This window comes from Marmota monax, unplaced genomic scaffold (assembly GCF_021218885.2).
Source record: "Marmota monax isolate L192 unplaced genomic scaffold, Marmota_monax_Labrador192_F-V1.1 WCK01_AAM20220418_F8-fsc00081, whole genome shotgun sequence".
Classification (NCBI taxonomy): Eukaryota; Metazoa; Chordata; class Mammalia; order Rodentia; family Sciuridae; genus Marmota; species Marmota monax.
The window spans coordinates 1,168,039-1,181,809 of NW_026695234.1; the positions used below are offsets into that span (position 1 = coordinate 1,168,039).

The window sequence follows — 13,771 nt, forward strand, 5'->3', positions numbered from 1 at the left end:
ATGTCTGCATGTCAAAAAATAAAGTATAAGATTAAATTGAGAGATGAGTTTGTCACTGAGGAAAGAGTATGTGTGGGGTCCAAATTATTTAGCCCAGAGATCATTGTTGATTTCATTTGATGTCCTCTACATTCTTCTGTGTAGTCAGTTTCCCAAAGGATGATTGATCATGTTTTCCGGGTTTTAAATTTTGGACAGTTATTTTCCCTATTGCCACATTCACACCACAGTTATACTTAATGTTAAACATCTATTGCAAAACTTGGGGACCTCAGTGACAGAGGTTATCCCAAGAAATCAGGCCCAATATTAGGGTCATTCTCCCTGAGATGCCAGTTCAGTAAAAGAGTATTTATAAAATCTTATCAGAAATATGCAAGGATTCACTAAATACATTTGCCTGGAATGCTCACATCATCATAATCCTCTCAACCTGTTAGAGCTATTTAATAGCGGAAGACCATTTATTCAGCTTATTGAAAATTAATTACTTACATTACATAGGTTTGCAAGGGGAAAATGGAAAAGGAATGGAGAGGCAGCTAGGGAGATAAACCCTGTCCACCAAATTCTTTTTTTCCTCTCTTCATAGTTTCCAAAGAGCCCCTCTATTGCAGGGTAGAGAGAGCTGGGGAAAAAAAAATCTGTTCTTTTAGCATCTTGCTTCCTTTTGTAAGGCATTGTTTTCATAACATTTTGGGAAGGTCCAGCTTCCCAGTTATTTTACTGAGCCAAAATTAAGTAACCAAACATGAAAAATGTGAATGCTTCAGACTGGCGAGTAATTTAGAGAATTAAAATTCCATCAAAAATCTTTTGCTAAAAAAAAATTAAAAAATAAAAAAGCTTTCCATTGATAGATATCTATTTAATTAGGAAATTGAAACAGTTTGTATTTTCTCTATTCCTTTATGAGAAAAGAGGTGTGACTTTGCTTAATGAAGCTGGCAGGTGAGTAGAAACAAATACTGTACTTAGTCTAGAAGCAGGAGGGTGAGGGGGCAATTCTGAATATCAGATTTTCAGCTACTCTGAGACCCTACCTACTTCAGTATATTTAAAATGTGGAATATCTAAATATATTTATTAGAATGCACATTTCACCTTTATAGTGTGGAAATATTATTTTGTCTGATAATATAAACAATTTTGTATAATCATTGATATAGGTAGAGTGAGCACTATGTATAATCAAAATCCACAGTGATTCAAATTTTTCATTTTGTGCTACTCTCTTCAATTCGTTTCTTACTGGAGAAACAATGGAAGAGGCAAATGGTGTGTTGGTGTATCTTTTTGTCTCTCTGTTTTCACCTATTGACAACAGAAATTATGAAAATATAGTTAACATTAAGGAGCAGAAGCCCTGCAGTTATTCTGTGAGTACTTGAGAGTTGGATGAAATATGTATTTTTCAAGTCTTACTCTATTAGGTAAAAAGAATCTTTTAAAAAAGGCGTATTTAGGAGAGTGACCCTGATTTTTCCTTAAGAACTTTCCAAATGCTACTTCTAATAATATGTTTTGAAGCACATCTTGGAAGAGAATTAGCTAAACTTGTACGGATATCTGTAGACTATCACCCAAATTCAATTCATTTTCTGCTATTTTTCAATAGGTAATTAGAAAAGAATCCCCCCTGAGTTGATCTAGTCTGCTATTGTAGGCCATTTGCTATCAACTCAAAGTTCTCAATTAGCTCCAGTGTTGTTATAATTACTGAACGTGTTTTCAAACAACTCCCAGTTAATAACTGTTGGGATGAAGAGTCATTTTCTCACTATAGACTAGACTGTGCACGCTCCTGCTTGCTGTGATGTTTTGACAATGATTCATTAACCAATAATAAGGCCCCAATTGGAACCATTAGGCATCAGTGCCTTTGCTAGGCTTACCTTTTATTTTGTTCCTCAATATTGTCTTTTCTTGACTTGTTTTCTGGATAACTCCCAAGAGACTCCTTATGATACAAAACAATATCAAGAAGACAGCTGTCATTAAATTCAGCTACTTGTAAAAAAAGCTCTCTTTAAGAGGATGCTCTTGTTGGAAACTCAAGATGGAAAAACACCATAAAAAAGGAGACTGTAATAAGAGAGAATACATGGCTTACAGGGCCTTTATTTCTACCAGCTCATAGAGATTAGGCATAATTATACCATGTCTTTCAATGGCATATATAACATCTGGTCAAATACAGGCCCTCCCTCATTATGTCACTCAAGTTTGAAGTTCCTTGCTTTCTAATAGGCATATTGTCTTATTTTCTTGAGTATCTGAAACAGATAGGCTGTAAAATTGATCATGGATCCACTTGTGTTTATAATAGATGGATATTGTTGTCATCAGTACGATTTTAAAAAGGAGCAAAAAAGTATTCGTCATTCACTGTTTGTGGAAAATCTCTATCCTAGCCTTAGGATCTTGGTAGCTTAGCAACATTCTGCTGGGTCTTACAATTGTGAGATGACTTGGGGCCAAACAAAGGGCCATTTTGATGGCTCTTTCATTTCAACCTGAAATGTACAGCAAATATGTTTTATTTCTTTATCCAAAGTCATTTTAAATTCCACTTGGCACTGTATAAAGAATTCTGATTTTCTAGAGTCTTATGTACTGGATGGTAAAGACTGACCTTGGGGGCAAGGATCCTGTGAAATGTTTTGACATCAACTAAATCACTTCACCTGCTCCAGCTAAGTGTTGGGTTTTGACAGTATGTGTGAAAGTGTTGGAAGGATTTAACCATAAGTCTATTAACAGAAATACGGTGATGGGAAGTTTTTGAAAGAAAATGAAACAGTGTCTCTCTTACTGGTCAACATCCAAGTGTGAGTTGCTCTTTATGTCTGTTATAACTTTATCAATGTGGTAAGGAAATTGCCAGACTGTACATATTAAAAAATTATTGGGCTTTGGGGTTGTGGCTCCATAGTAGAGCACTTGCCTAGTACTTGTGAGGCAATCCTCAGCACCACATAAAAAAAAAAATAAATAGAAAAAGGGTATTATGTCCATCTACAACTAAAAAAAATTTATAAAAATTATCAGGTACACAGTAATGAATAGTTCAACAACTGAACTCAATGGAAATTTAGACCCCAAACTGAAATTCATACCAACTCCATGCTCCTTGACCACACAGAGAAACAAGAACATCTTTCCACAGATGAACAGTTAAACAGCACCATTTGTGGTGCTGTAAGACAGGGCATTGAGACCTGGATACTCTCTTAATACCTTCATTATGACTGATGGATTTCAGAGGTGCTGAACCTTTTCTGATCTCCACATTTCCTCTTCTGAAAAAGTGGCAGTTGAACAAGACAGACTCTTTCCAGGATCCAGGTTCTTTCAAGTTATTTGAATAGATAATGAAATATTTAAAAATCTTACCCTGTCCCTTCAATTATGAAAATAGGAAACTGTCTCTATATGCATCCTTTTATCTTCCAAAGTAAGTTTAAATTTAAAGCCATTTAGGAAAAAAATAATGTTGCTAGTCTTCACCATGTACCTTGAAGGGGCCTCTTTACAAATAAATCTTAGCAGAAGTTTGGGCTATGATTTTCCTGAACTAATTCCTCATATATGTTGATATTTTCCAAATACCACTGAAAGATGACTCATGAATTTTCTCTTTATATACTTGTTATCATTACAGACTCTCAACTCTAACTGCTTCCAGTCTGAAGAAAAAGTTACATATAGACACATCATGATATATATATATATATATATATATATATATATATATATATATATATAAAATTCACTTCCTTGTTGTATAATATATATACAACAAGGAAGTGAATTTCCAAAGCCAGTTCTTATGTAAAGATGGTGACCTAAATTTGTGTTAAAATTATCCATTTCTGAATATGCAATGCCCATCTAATATGAAAAAGAAGGTAAAAAATTAAAACTGCTAGTAACTAAGACTGGGAATTTTTATAATGCTTCCAAAGATAAAATAAGTTAAAATATTTATTCATATTTATATTCAGTAGTAAACTATGGAATGCTTTTGTCTTATCTAATATTATTAACTATGTGAAAATATACATTTGATAATATTTTAAGATATTTCTGATGGCAAGATGCCCATCAAATTTATGTACTCGGAGCAAGTGGCTTTGACAAAGTGTGTCTGAATTGGCATTTCTGGATTCAGTGGAGGATTTGTAACTAATATCTTGATGCTCTGTTAGAATGACATTGAATTTGTTCTATTTTAGTAGGCACATCCAGATGTACCTTCATTTTTATTTTTTTCAATTTTATATGCTCTCCTTTGCTAAACTTGGAGATTTGAGTAATATTTTTGAAATGTTACCTCAAAATTTACTAGTGATTGGTCCAATTGAGTTCATTTTAGGAGAAATTGAAGAGTTTATGCTTTTCCTATCAGGTAGGTAAGAGATACACAAGTGGATGTATTTATTTCTGGGTAACAACAAGGTTTTCATTATTCTAAGTAAGAGCAGGTGTAGTTTACAAAATCAAAAGATCCAATGTAAACCAAAAGCTTTATTTTCTATTTATCAGTCCAAATTCTAATTGATTTGAAAATAAATAATTAAAACATGGCACCATAGTCTGACTGGGGCCCTACTAAATCTGTATAAAGCAGATATGGACTGCAGGTACGTGTTAGGTTACTGTGCTCAATTTGTGTTACAATTAAGTTAGAGTTTCTCTCCTTCACATCTTTTCTCCGATTGTTTTTGGCTTCTACCAAATGTTGTCTATACAATGTGAAGGACTTTGAAAGCAGCCACAGCCTGTTTTTCCCTTTCGTGTCTACTCTGCAGTATTTCCAGCAGTGAAATTTCAGGTAAACTTTCTTTTCTTCGCTCATATGTTGGATTTTTGCTTTCCTTTGATGATTGATCAGTCAGATTTGATGATTTGGGTTTGGGGATGGTCTTAGCATATTCCAAAGCCTAAAAGCATAAAGATAAAATTTTACTTAAAATGAGAAATAAATAAGTCCTAGATTTCTTAAATTGAAGGCAGTTTTATGAAATGTTTATTTATAACATAAGTAGAGATGATTGCCACAATATGGGAGGAAATGGAAATCAAATGGAAAACACAAACAAGGCAAGTTTAAACACCCAGTTTAAACAAAATAAATTAGCCACAAAACATTATGGTGTGGGCATAAACCGAGGAGTGGGATAGCTGGGTCAAGTGGTGGTTCTATTCAAGTTTTCCAAGGAATCTCCATACTGCTTTCCAGGTTGGTTGCACTAGTTTGCAGTCCCACCAGCAATGTATGAGTGTGCCTTTTTCCCCACATCCTCACCAACACTTATTATTGTTTGTAATAGCTGTCATTCTGACTGGAGTGACATGAAATCTTAAGAGTAGTTTTGATTTGCATTTCTCTAATTGCTAGAGATGTTGAACATTTTTTCATATATTTGTTGATCAGGTGTATCTATTCTTTTATGAAGTGTCTGTTCATTTCCTTAGCCCATTTATTGATTGGATTTTTTCTGGTGTTAAAGATTTTTGAGTTCTTTATATATCCTAGAGATTAGTGTTCTATCTGACTTGCATGTGGCAAAAAATTGATTTTTTTTGCCACATGCAAGTCAGATAGAACACTAATCTCTAGGATATTGATTCCCCAAATGTAGGCTCTCCATTCAAAGCGATCCTTAGCAAGAAGAGTGAAGCAGGTGGCATCACTATACCAGATCTTAAACTATACTACAGAGCAATAGTAACAAAAACAGCATGGTATCGGCACCAAAAGAGACTTGTAGACCAATGGTACAGAATACAGGACACAGAAACAAACCCACATAAATACATTTATCTCATACTAGACAAAGGCGCCAAAAATATATATTGGAAAAAAGATAGCGTCTTCAACAAATGGGAGAACTGGAAATCCATATGCAACAAAATGAAATTAAACCCCTATCTCTCACCTGCCGCGTCTGGCTGGGCAAAATAACAAGGGGGGGGTGACAAGCAACTTGTGAAGGTTGATACAGCGGGAGCCGCTTTATTACGGGACAGAGAAGTATATATACCCAACTAATTACACACAGCTTAACTTAATTAACATAAACTAGATACAGCAGTCAGTCATTAAGGAATCTCCACATCTCAAGGGCTCGCTGGCATTACTTCACAAACCACTCCCTCTGGCAAAGTGCCAGGCACCATCTTGACTTGTCTGTGACACTCAACACTCACCATGCACAAAACTCAAAGTGTAAAGTGGATCAAGGACCTAGGAATTAGAATAGAGACCCTGCACCTAACAGAAGAAAAAGTAGGCCCAAATCTCTATCGTGTCAGATTAGGCCCTGACTTCCTTAACTCATAGCTTAAGAAATAAAATCAAGAATCAATAAATGGGATGGATTCAAACTAAAAAAGCTTCTTCTCAGCAAAAGAAACAATCAGTGAGGTGAATGGAGAGCCTACATTTGGGGAATGAAAATTTGTACTCTGTTGTGTACTATGAATTGAAATGCATTCTGCTGTCATATATAACAAATTAGAATCAATGAATCAATCAATCAATAAAATATTATAGTGTGGGGGAAAAAGTTGGATAATGATGCATACAGCTATTGTGTCTTCTGGAAGTTTTCTTCACAAAACTGAGTGTCAAGTGTTTGAAAATAGGTCTCTCATGTGTTGGATCTACTTAGTGTCTGGCAATCTTATTAAAATCAGCTTCTGGTAGGGATATATTATCAAAATTTTGTACCTAAGGAGGACTAGTTATAGCTTGAGACTAAAGATATCACAATAGCTGATGTAAAACTGAGCCTCCTTTATTAGACCCATTATTCTTATTCCTAGGTTCTTAGAACTCTGAAAATCATTACTATATCTATAGAAATCTAGATGCTGGAAAAAAATGCAGTTTTTTTTTCAGTGCTGTCAGTTCTGTCCAGTGTTATGATAAAAATGAGACTACTAAATATGATTTCTAAATCTGACTTTGTATCACTTTTGTATTTTAATTAGAGTTCATGCTGAAATGTGAAAGAATAGGTCCTATGAGGGGGAAAACATTCTAAAACACAGAAAAAAGTTCATACTTCTCATGTATGTGGGTGAAATATACAGGAATTTCTAATTATAGATTTGTTGCCTTGAAGCTCTTCATGAAAATATGACAGATTGGAGAAAAAAGAAGTGGCACCATGGAAACTCAGTCGAGAGGACTGAGGTCTTCAAGGTCTGAGGAAGAAGGCAAAAATAGAAAATACCCTGGTCTGTGAAAGAGAACAGGAAGTCCACATTCCTGGAGGCTGCACAAGATCACTTGGCTCTCTTGCAAAGGGTGCCTGTCCTTCCTGGGAAGGGGCCCATCAACTGAGGTACAGACCTGCCCTGGGGAGCTCTGTGACTCCACAGCACAATTTACTCAAACCACGACTCCTGGTTGGATGACATCTGAGAGGGAGAACATTCTGTATTTCTTGAAATCATTTTTTCTCCCTAGAGGAACCTGTATATTACAATCCATATAGAAGAGTGTAGGAAAATGAACGTGAGAAAAACAATGAAGGATTTTTCTTTGACACATGAGAATTAAGAGACACTAATTCCTTTGGAGCTTATTTCAATAATAGAGAATGAAACTGACAATTAGGATTCCAAGTTTCTTCTAAGAAATCACCTTATTAATTTTTATGTGTGACAAACTTAAAATACTATACTTGGAAGGAAAGATGTGGAGACAATGAACTTTAGGAAAATAAAAAGGTTAACCTTACAGCACTGAGTGTGAGCGCATACACATTTGTGTGTGTGTGTGCGTGCGCGTGTGTGTAGACATGCATGGACTGTATTGCTATCACATCAATATCTACAGATGATGGGCAGCTGCAGGAATGGCAGCTGCTAAAATGCATCTTGTGTGCCAAGTTACATGGGCTGGGGTTGTGGCTCAGTGGTAGAGCACTTGACTTGCACATGCAAGGCCCTGGGTTCGATTAAATAAAATGAAGGTATTGTGTCCAACTATAACTGAAAAATAAATATTTTTTTAAAAAAGTAACAAAAGCTTTCTTTTAATTTGGATCGAAAAAAATGTCTTGATGAGAATTTCTTACCTTCTGCCGAGGAATGGCTGATTTATTTTCAGTTTTTGCTGTTTGTGGTTTGGACAGAACAGACAGCGTCTTCATGTTGTATTCCTGTACTTGTTTTGCATATTCTTTTTGCTGTATTAATTTTTGCATCTGTTCAGAGAGACAGGGTTGTGATGAATCACAGATCCTGATGACCCTCTATGCTCTCTATTTAGAGTGACACTAGTTTAAGTGAGCTGGGCATATTCAATTGGCAGCACAGGAGACATGGGATTGCCACATGCAAGGTGATGGCAGTGACCTGGTTAAGCTAATGTTTCTCCTAGAGAGCCTCTGTGATGAGGAACATCACTGCAATAGCTCACTCAGTGTTCCCTTAACAGAGGCTAAATCACATTCAGTCCCTTCTTTGTTGCATTTACCCAATTTATTTTCATTTTTGCTTCCAACTTTGAACTATACTCTCTTTTTATGCCTGAGTGCAACTGCAGTTAAAGCACATTAAATGAAGATCTCCTTTCACTAGAGGAAAGAGAATAAAATGGATGCACTTCTCAGGGGCCAGTGAAGTTGTACCTAAGTGTCTTCTCTGTAGCCACTTTTCAAAATTATCCAGATAATTCTTTCTGGAAAGACCAACAATCATATAACATAAACATTCCCTTTCCCATACATGCATGTGTCCTGCTTCTCTGTGCAGACCTTCCAAACAAACTGAAGGGCAGGGGTGCATAAAACAATGCTGGGTGAGTGTTTTCATATGATAGTTAAAAAGTGTGTCTGGGCTTCTCTTTCATTACCCGTGCTGTTTCTGAAGGGTCTGTATTCAGTGTCAGGCATTGCATAGGGGCTCGATTCTGGGGATCATCTCAATGCAGTTTGGTGAAAAGACAGATGGGTGGAGTCAGGCCTGAAAAAAACTTACGTACAACTCACTCACTTTTTCTCTGACAGATTCCAAGTCAGGTCCTAGGCCTCCAAGCTTCACATCTCTTTTTTGATAACCTTTCAGCTTGGAACTCTAAAAACAACATAGAAACAGTTTCTTTAAGAACTTGTGCTCTTCTCAGCAATAATAGGCACATAAGGGAAGAAGGAAAGTAAAGAATAGACGCCTGTGTGGATGGGGACATTTCTTGGTAACTTTTTCCATTTTAATGGTAGTAAGTTGGTAATAGTCTCTTAGGGAATTTGTAGCTGGTTAGCTAACATGTTATGACTTATCCACTTTTATAATAAAGAAAAATAAAGTTATGAAAATTATAAATAAAAAATTTAAAGCTTGTTGTTATTATTTTGATACTGGGGACAGACCCAGGAGCACTTAACCACTGGCATTTTACTATACCCCTTTTTGTTTTTGATTTTGAAATAGGGTCTTACAAAGTTGCTGAGGCTGGCCTCAAGCCTGCAGTCCTCCTGTCTCAGCCTCATGAGTTGCTGCGATAACAGGTGTGTGCCACTGTGTCTGGTTGTTGTTTGTTATTAATGTTTTTAAGAAAACATATACTTTACCACTTTGCCACTGCTGCTGTTCCTATGATGTCAAATCTTGGGCAGTTTGCTAAGCCAAATGACTTCCCTGGACGAGGCAATTTAAGCACATCAGATGAGCACATTGCTTCAAAAAGAGGGAACCCGTTCAATGAATTTACAGTACTGCATGTTATGGATAAGATAGAAGAGAAGCAAAGAAAGTAGAAACTTTAAAATTTTACTATTGATTGTTGGGGAAAAAAAGATAGTTTTAAGGAAAAAACCAACTATAATCAATTCATAATACTCAAAAGAAAGTTAGCATTTAAGAGTCTTGGCGAGGACCACTTAGAAATTCATTCTATTCAATCAGTATGATTTTTGATATTTTGAAGGACACACAGAATTTTACATTGTAACTCCTATTAGTATTGCACACCTGAGAGGACTGAGCAACAGAGTCAGGCAATTATTAGATGCTGAGCACAATAGTAGGCAGGAAAAGCCCCAGTGTTCTCTGGACCACAGGGCAGATGAAGATATTCTCCCAAACTGCAGCTTTCAACACTAAAACTGAAGTTTAGATTTGCTACTTCCCCTTGTGGGGAAACCAAATCCTTATATTTTTCAGTTCATTAATTAATTTGGTTTCCTTTCTGGGAGGGGCAGGAAAAACAATACCAAAGAGATGGTTTGTATGACAGGGATGATTTTAGGTTCATATAAATTTGTGCTTGGAATGGAGAAAAAAATAACCATCTCAAAGAGGACATGTTCTGTGCTGACTGTGCATGATGTCAGTATCAGGCACAGCATCTTCATAAAACGTGGATGTTCCTATTGATTATGACATGAAGTCCTACGATAGACAATTTATCTAGTGAGCCCTTTTCTAAAATAGAATTTGGAAAAGATAATTAAAATGCCAGAAAAATATTTCACCATATGAGATATAATTTCTGCATAAAACTCGACAATCTTAAGAAGAAACTGATGTAAACTTGTGGTACCAACCATTATAAAAAGGTTTCCTACTCACAGTGATCTAGTGTTCACCCCAGACAGCATTTCGATTAGCTTCTTCATCACCACCTCCCATTTTAGAGACTCAAAAGCCAAATATGGTTGTGCCTCATAATCCAAGGGGGGACAGTTCTAGAACATTTCACAGATAACAAAATCCAAGGATATTCAAGTATCTTATATGAGGTGGTAGAGTGTTTGGATATAACCTATACATCTCCTCTTGTGTACTTTCATTTCTAAGTTTGCTTATAACACCTAACACAATGTAAATGCTAGGTATAGACCTGTTATATTATATGTATGGTTTAGGGAATGACAAGAAAACAAAGTCTGTACATGTGCAGTACAGATGCAATTTTTAAAAAGATATTTTCAACCAGTGTTGAAAGGACATTTCAAAATCATAAATCTTCTTTAAGAGAAGCCACTCCCAAGCAAAACCACTATGGCTGCTTCCTGTCCATTTTATCCTTCTGTACTTTTATGAAATTGTCCACACTTGCTGGGTGTGGTGGTGTTCAGTAATCCCAGTGACTCAGGAGGCTGAGGCAGGAGGATTGCAAGTTCAGGACCAGCCTCCACAACATAGGGAGACCCTGTCTGGAAAAAAAAATATTTAAAAAAGGGCTGGGGATGTATCTCAATGGTAAAGTGCTTCTAGGCTCAATCTCTAGTACCAAAATAAAATAAAATAAAATTGTTAGTTTTTCTTTAACCATTTCAGCATTACACTGTATTTTCCACTAAATGGTCTTCAAAAATGTGACTTTTAGGCATAATATTCTTCAGTCTAGTTATAGTTAATCGTTTAACTATTTCTGTAGACACTGAACATTTATAATGCCATGAGGTTTGTGGGATACTTTTTTTCTTTGAGTAAATTAATAGAATTGTAATTATTAAGATAAAATGAACATGTTTAAGGCCATAGGTAGCATTTCCATTAGCAATGGAGTAGTAAGATAGCTGTTTTTGTCAAAACCTTGATTATAATGGGTATTATTACACTTAAGAACCTTTAGTAATTTTTAATAGGTGAGTGAACTCAGAAAATTAATATACTTGCATCTGTGAATTTGTTCTTCTCACATATGCCCTCTGCATCATTGTTTTGTAATCACTAAATCACTATTTGCCAGAGTCAACCAATAATGAAAAGGAAGAAGAAAAAATCCCACTCATCTCCAAGTCATAAATCCAATTTGTCCAAAGATGATGAGAAAGAAATGATCAGTGCCCAGAAATCTCATCCTTAGTCTGAAGCAGCTTAACTTTTAATCATTCCACTGACTCACAAAAGACACATTGTGAAGCATGAATAATTGCTCACTGACCTCCAGCCACAGTTCTAAACATCACCTCAAATAATATCTTAGCAGAGAAAACCAGAGCCTAGGGCCTAGCACTGCACATACATATCACATGGAGGGAGAGCATGTGGCCCAAACAGGTCATTCCCCAGTGCCGATCCCTTTACAGGATGAAGTGCCCTTAGCAAAGGAACAATTCTCAAGGGACCACGGTGGCTCCTCCTAGCGAAGCTTGTTCTGGGTGACTGGCAATGAAAATCCTGGATTTGCTTCAGTTTGGCGCAAGTAATCTTGAACTGGTTCTCAGCACTGTGATTCTGTTTGATCTCTCTTCATCTAAGTCTTTTTTAACAGCTTTATTGAGAAATAATTCACATACCACAAAATTCACCCATTTGAAGTTGTACAATTCAATGGTTTTTCAAGTTTTTCAATGGTTCACCAAGAGGTGTGAAACATCACCACAATCCAATTTTAGAACAGTTTCATCACCTTAAAGAGAAACTATTGTACCCAACAGCACTCACTCCCTATCCCCTCCCCCTCTACTCCTAGGCAACCACTAATCTACTTTCTGTCTCTTCAAAAGTCTGTTATAGAAAATAATCCCCAGAATTCACTTTGATTTACCTCTCCTTGGCTTTTACAAGACTAAAAGGTCATAGTAGCACAATGCCAAAATAATCAACATCATCATCATCATCATCATCATCCAGCACTGATAACCCCATTAAGTCTCTGAACATAGGGGGACAAATTAGAAAATACAGGCATGCTCTCAACAAACCCTTGACTGCAGCTAGTCTTTGCATAAGACACACAGCTGACTTGGGCCCACCCCTGCCCTATCCCTCCAACAGAGCAGACAGTGGCAAAGGGCTTTTCTGATGGAAGGTTTCTACCAGTAATTAATTGCAATTGTTCTCAAGCCATACCAGAACAGTGTTTTTTTTTTTTTTTTAAAAAAAACTGAAAACTCAGAATACACTGAGCCTGAATTGAGAATGACATTGACTGTTCCATGAGGACTTGTTTTAACTCTGAAATATACCTGCTGTGAGGGACACTGCAGGGTTATTCTCCAGAAAATTCCTTGGATGTGTAAGTGTGAGAAAGTTACTGAAAAACAGGACAAAAGACAATGCCTCAAATACTCGGTAACAGCAAGAGAAGGAAATTTGCTCTGTGGTTGCTAAACTTAATCCAAATAAACCTCTTCTTTGAAGCAGTTAAGCAGCAATGCCCAGATTGTCTGTGACAACAAACTCATGAGTTAATTACTGCAGCTCAACAGTCAGCTGCCGGAGACCGCTCTAAGCAGTTATTTTGTGGTGGGCTGTAACACCGCACGTATATTTTTATACTGTTTGTCATCCTTTGCACAATGTTAATCTCTTAGTGGCTGAGGTCTGTGTTGAATGGTAGGGACAATGGCTGGTATGCACGAGTCAGCCACAACTGATCTGCCAGAAGAAGGAGGGGGCTTGGGCCTATTATCTTTACAAATCCTCAAATTTTTAATGTGATTCAGGGTGATTCCCTTGGAAACCACGAGATTTGATGTGACTAATAAATGGGCATGACCTGGATAATGATTCCTCCTGTCTGGTGCCCTGGCTACCTGCTGTCCTAAACAAATAGCTCAGTTCTAAGTCATTTTAGTTTCTGGAATAGCTTAAAGCACAAAGAGAGCTTCTGTGTATTTGTCAGATGCAGGCTGAAGGTATTGACTGAGAAAAATGGATACATAGGGATTGTAAAATTCTGGACAGAAAGCAGGAAGGGAGGGATTTTCCCAGTTGGAAAGTGTGTTTGGGAAGCAATAACTAGAAATCCTCCTTCCTCTTTCCTACCTTACCATGCTCTTAGATTTCTGATGATGCA

The 13,771-nt window shown here is 36.6% G+C and overlaps 1 protein-coding gene across 6 annotated transcripts in view; it reads right to left on the reverse strand.

Annotated features, from left to right (window-relative positions):
• Window positions 1-13,771, reverse strand: part of Jhy (junctional cadherin complex regulator) — an 85,274-nt gene that overhangs the window by 18,132 nt on the left and 53,371 nt on the right. For 3 of the 6 annotated variants that reach the window (XM_046438773.1, XM_058577130.1, XM_046438774.2), the window contains 3 exons: window positions 9,016-9,096; window positions 8,097-8,225; window positions 4,513-4,946 (listed from right to left, as the gene is read on the reverse strand). In XM_046438773.1, coding sequence (XP_046294729.1) covers window positions 4,749-4,946; window positions 8,097-8,225; window positions 9,016-9,096 — 408 coding nt within the window. In that variant the 3' untranslated portion in view covers window positions 4,513-4,748. Of the gene's footprint in view, window positions 1-1,876; window positions 1,961-4,512; window positions 4,947-8,096; window positions 8,226-9,015; window positions 9,097-13,771 lie in introns of those variants that run through there. The other 3 variants (XM_058577132.1, XM_058577131.1, XM_058577133.1) reach the window with 2 other exon arrangements.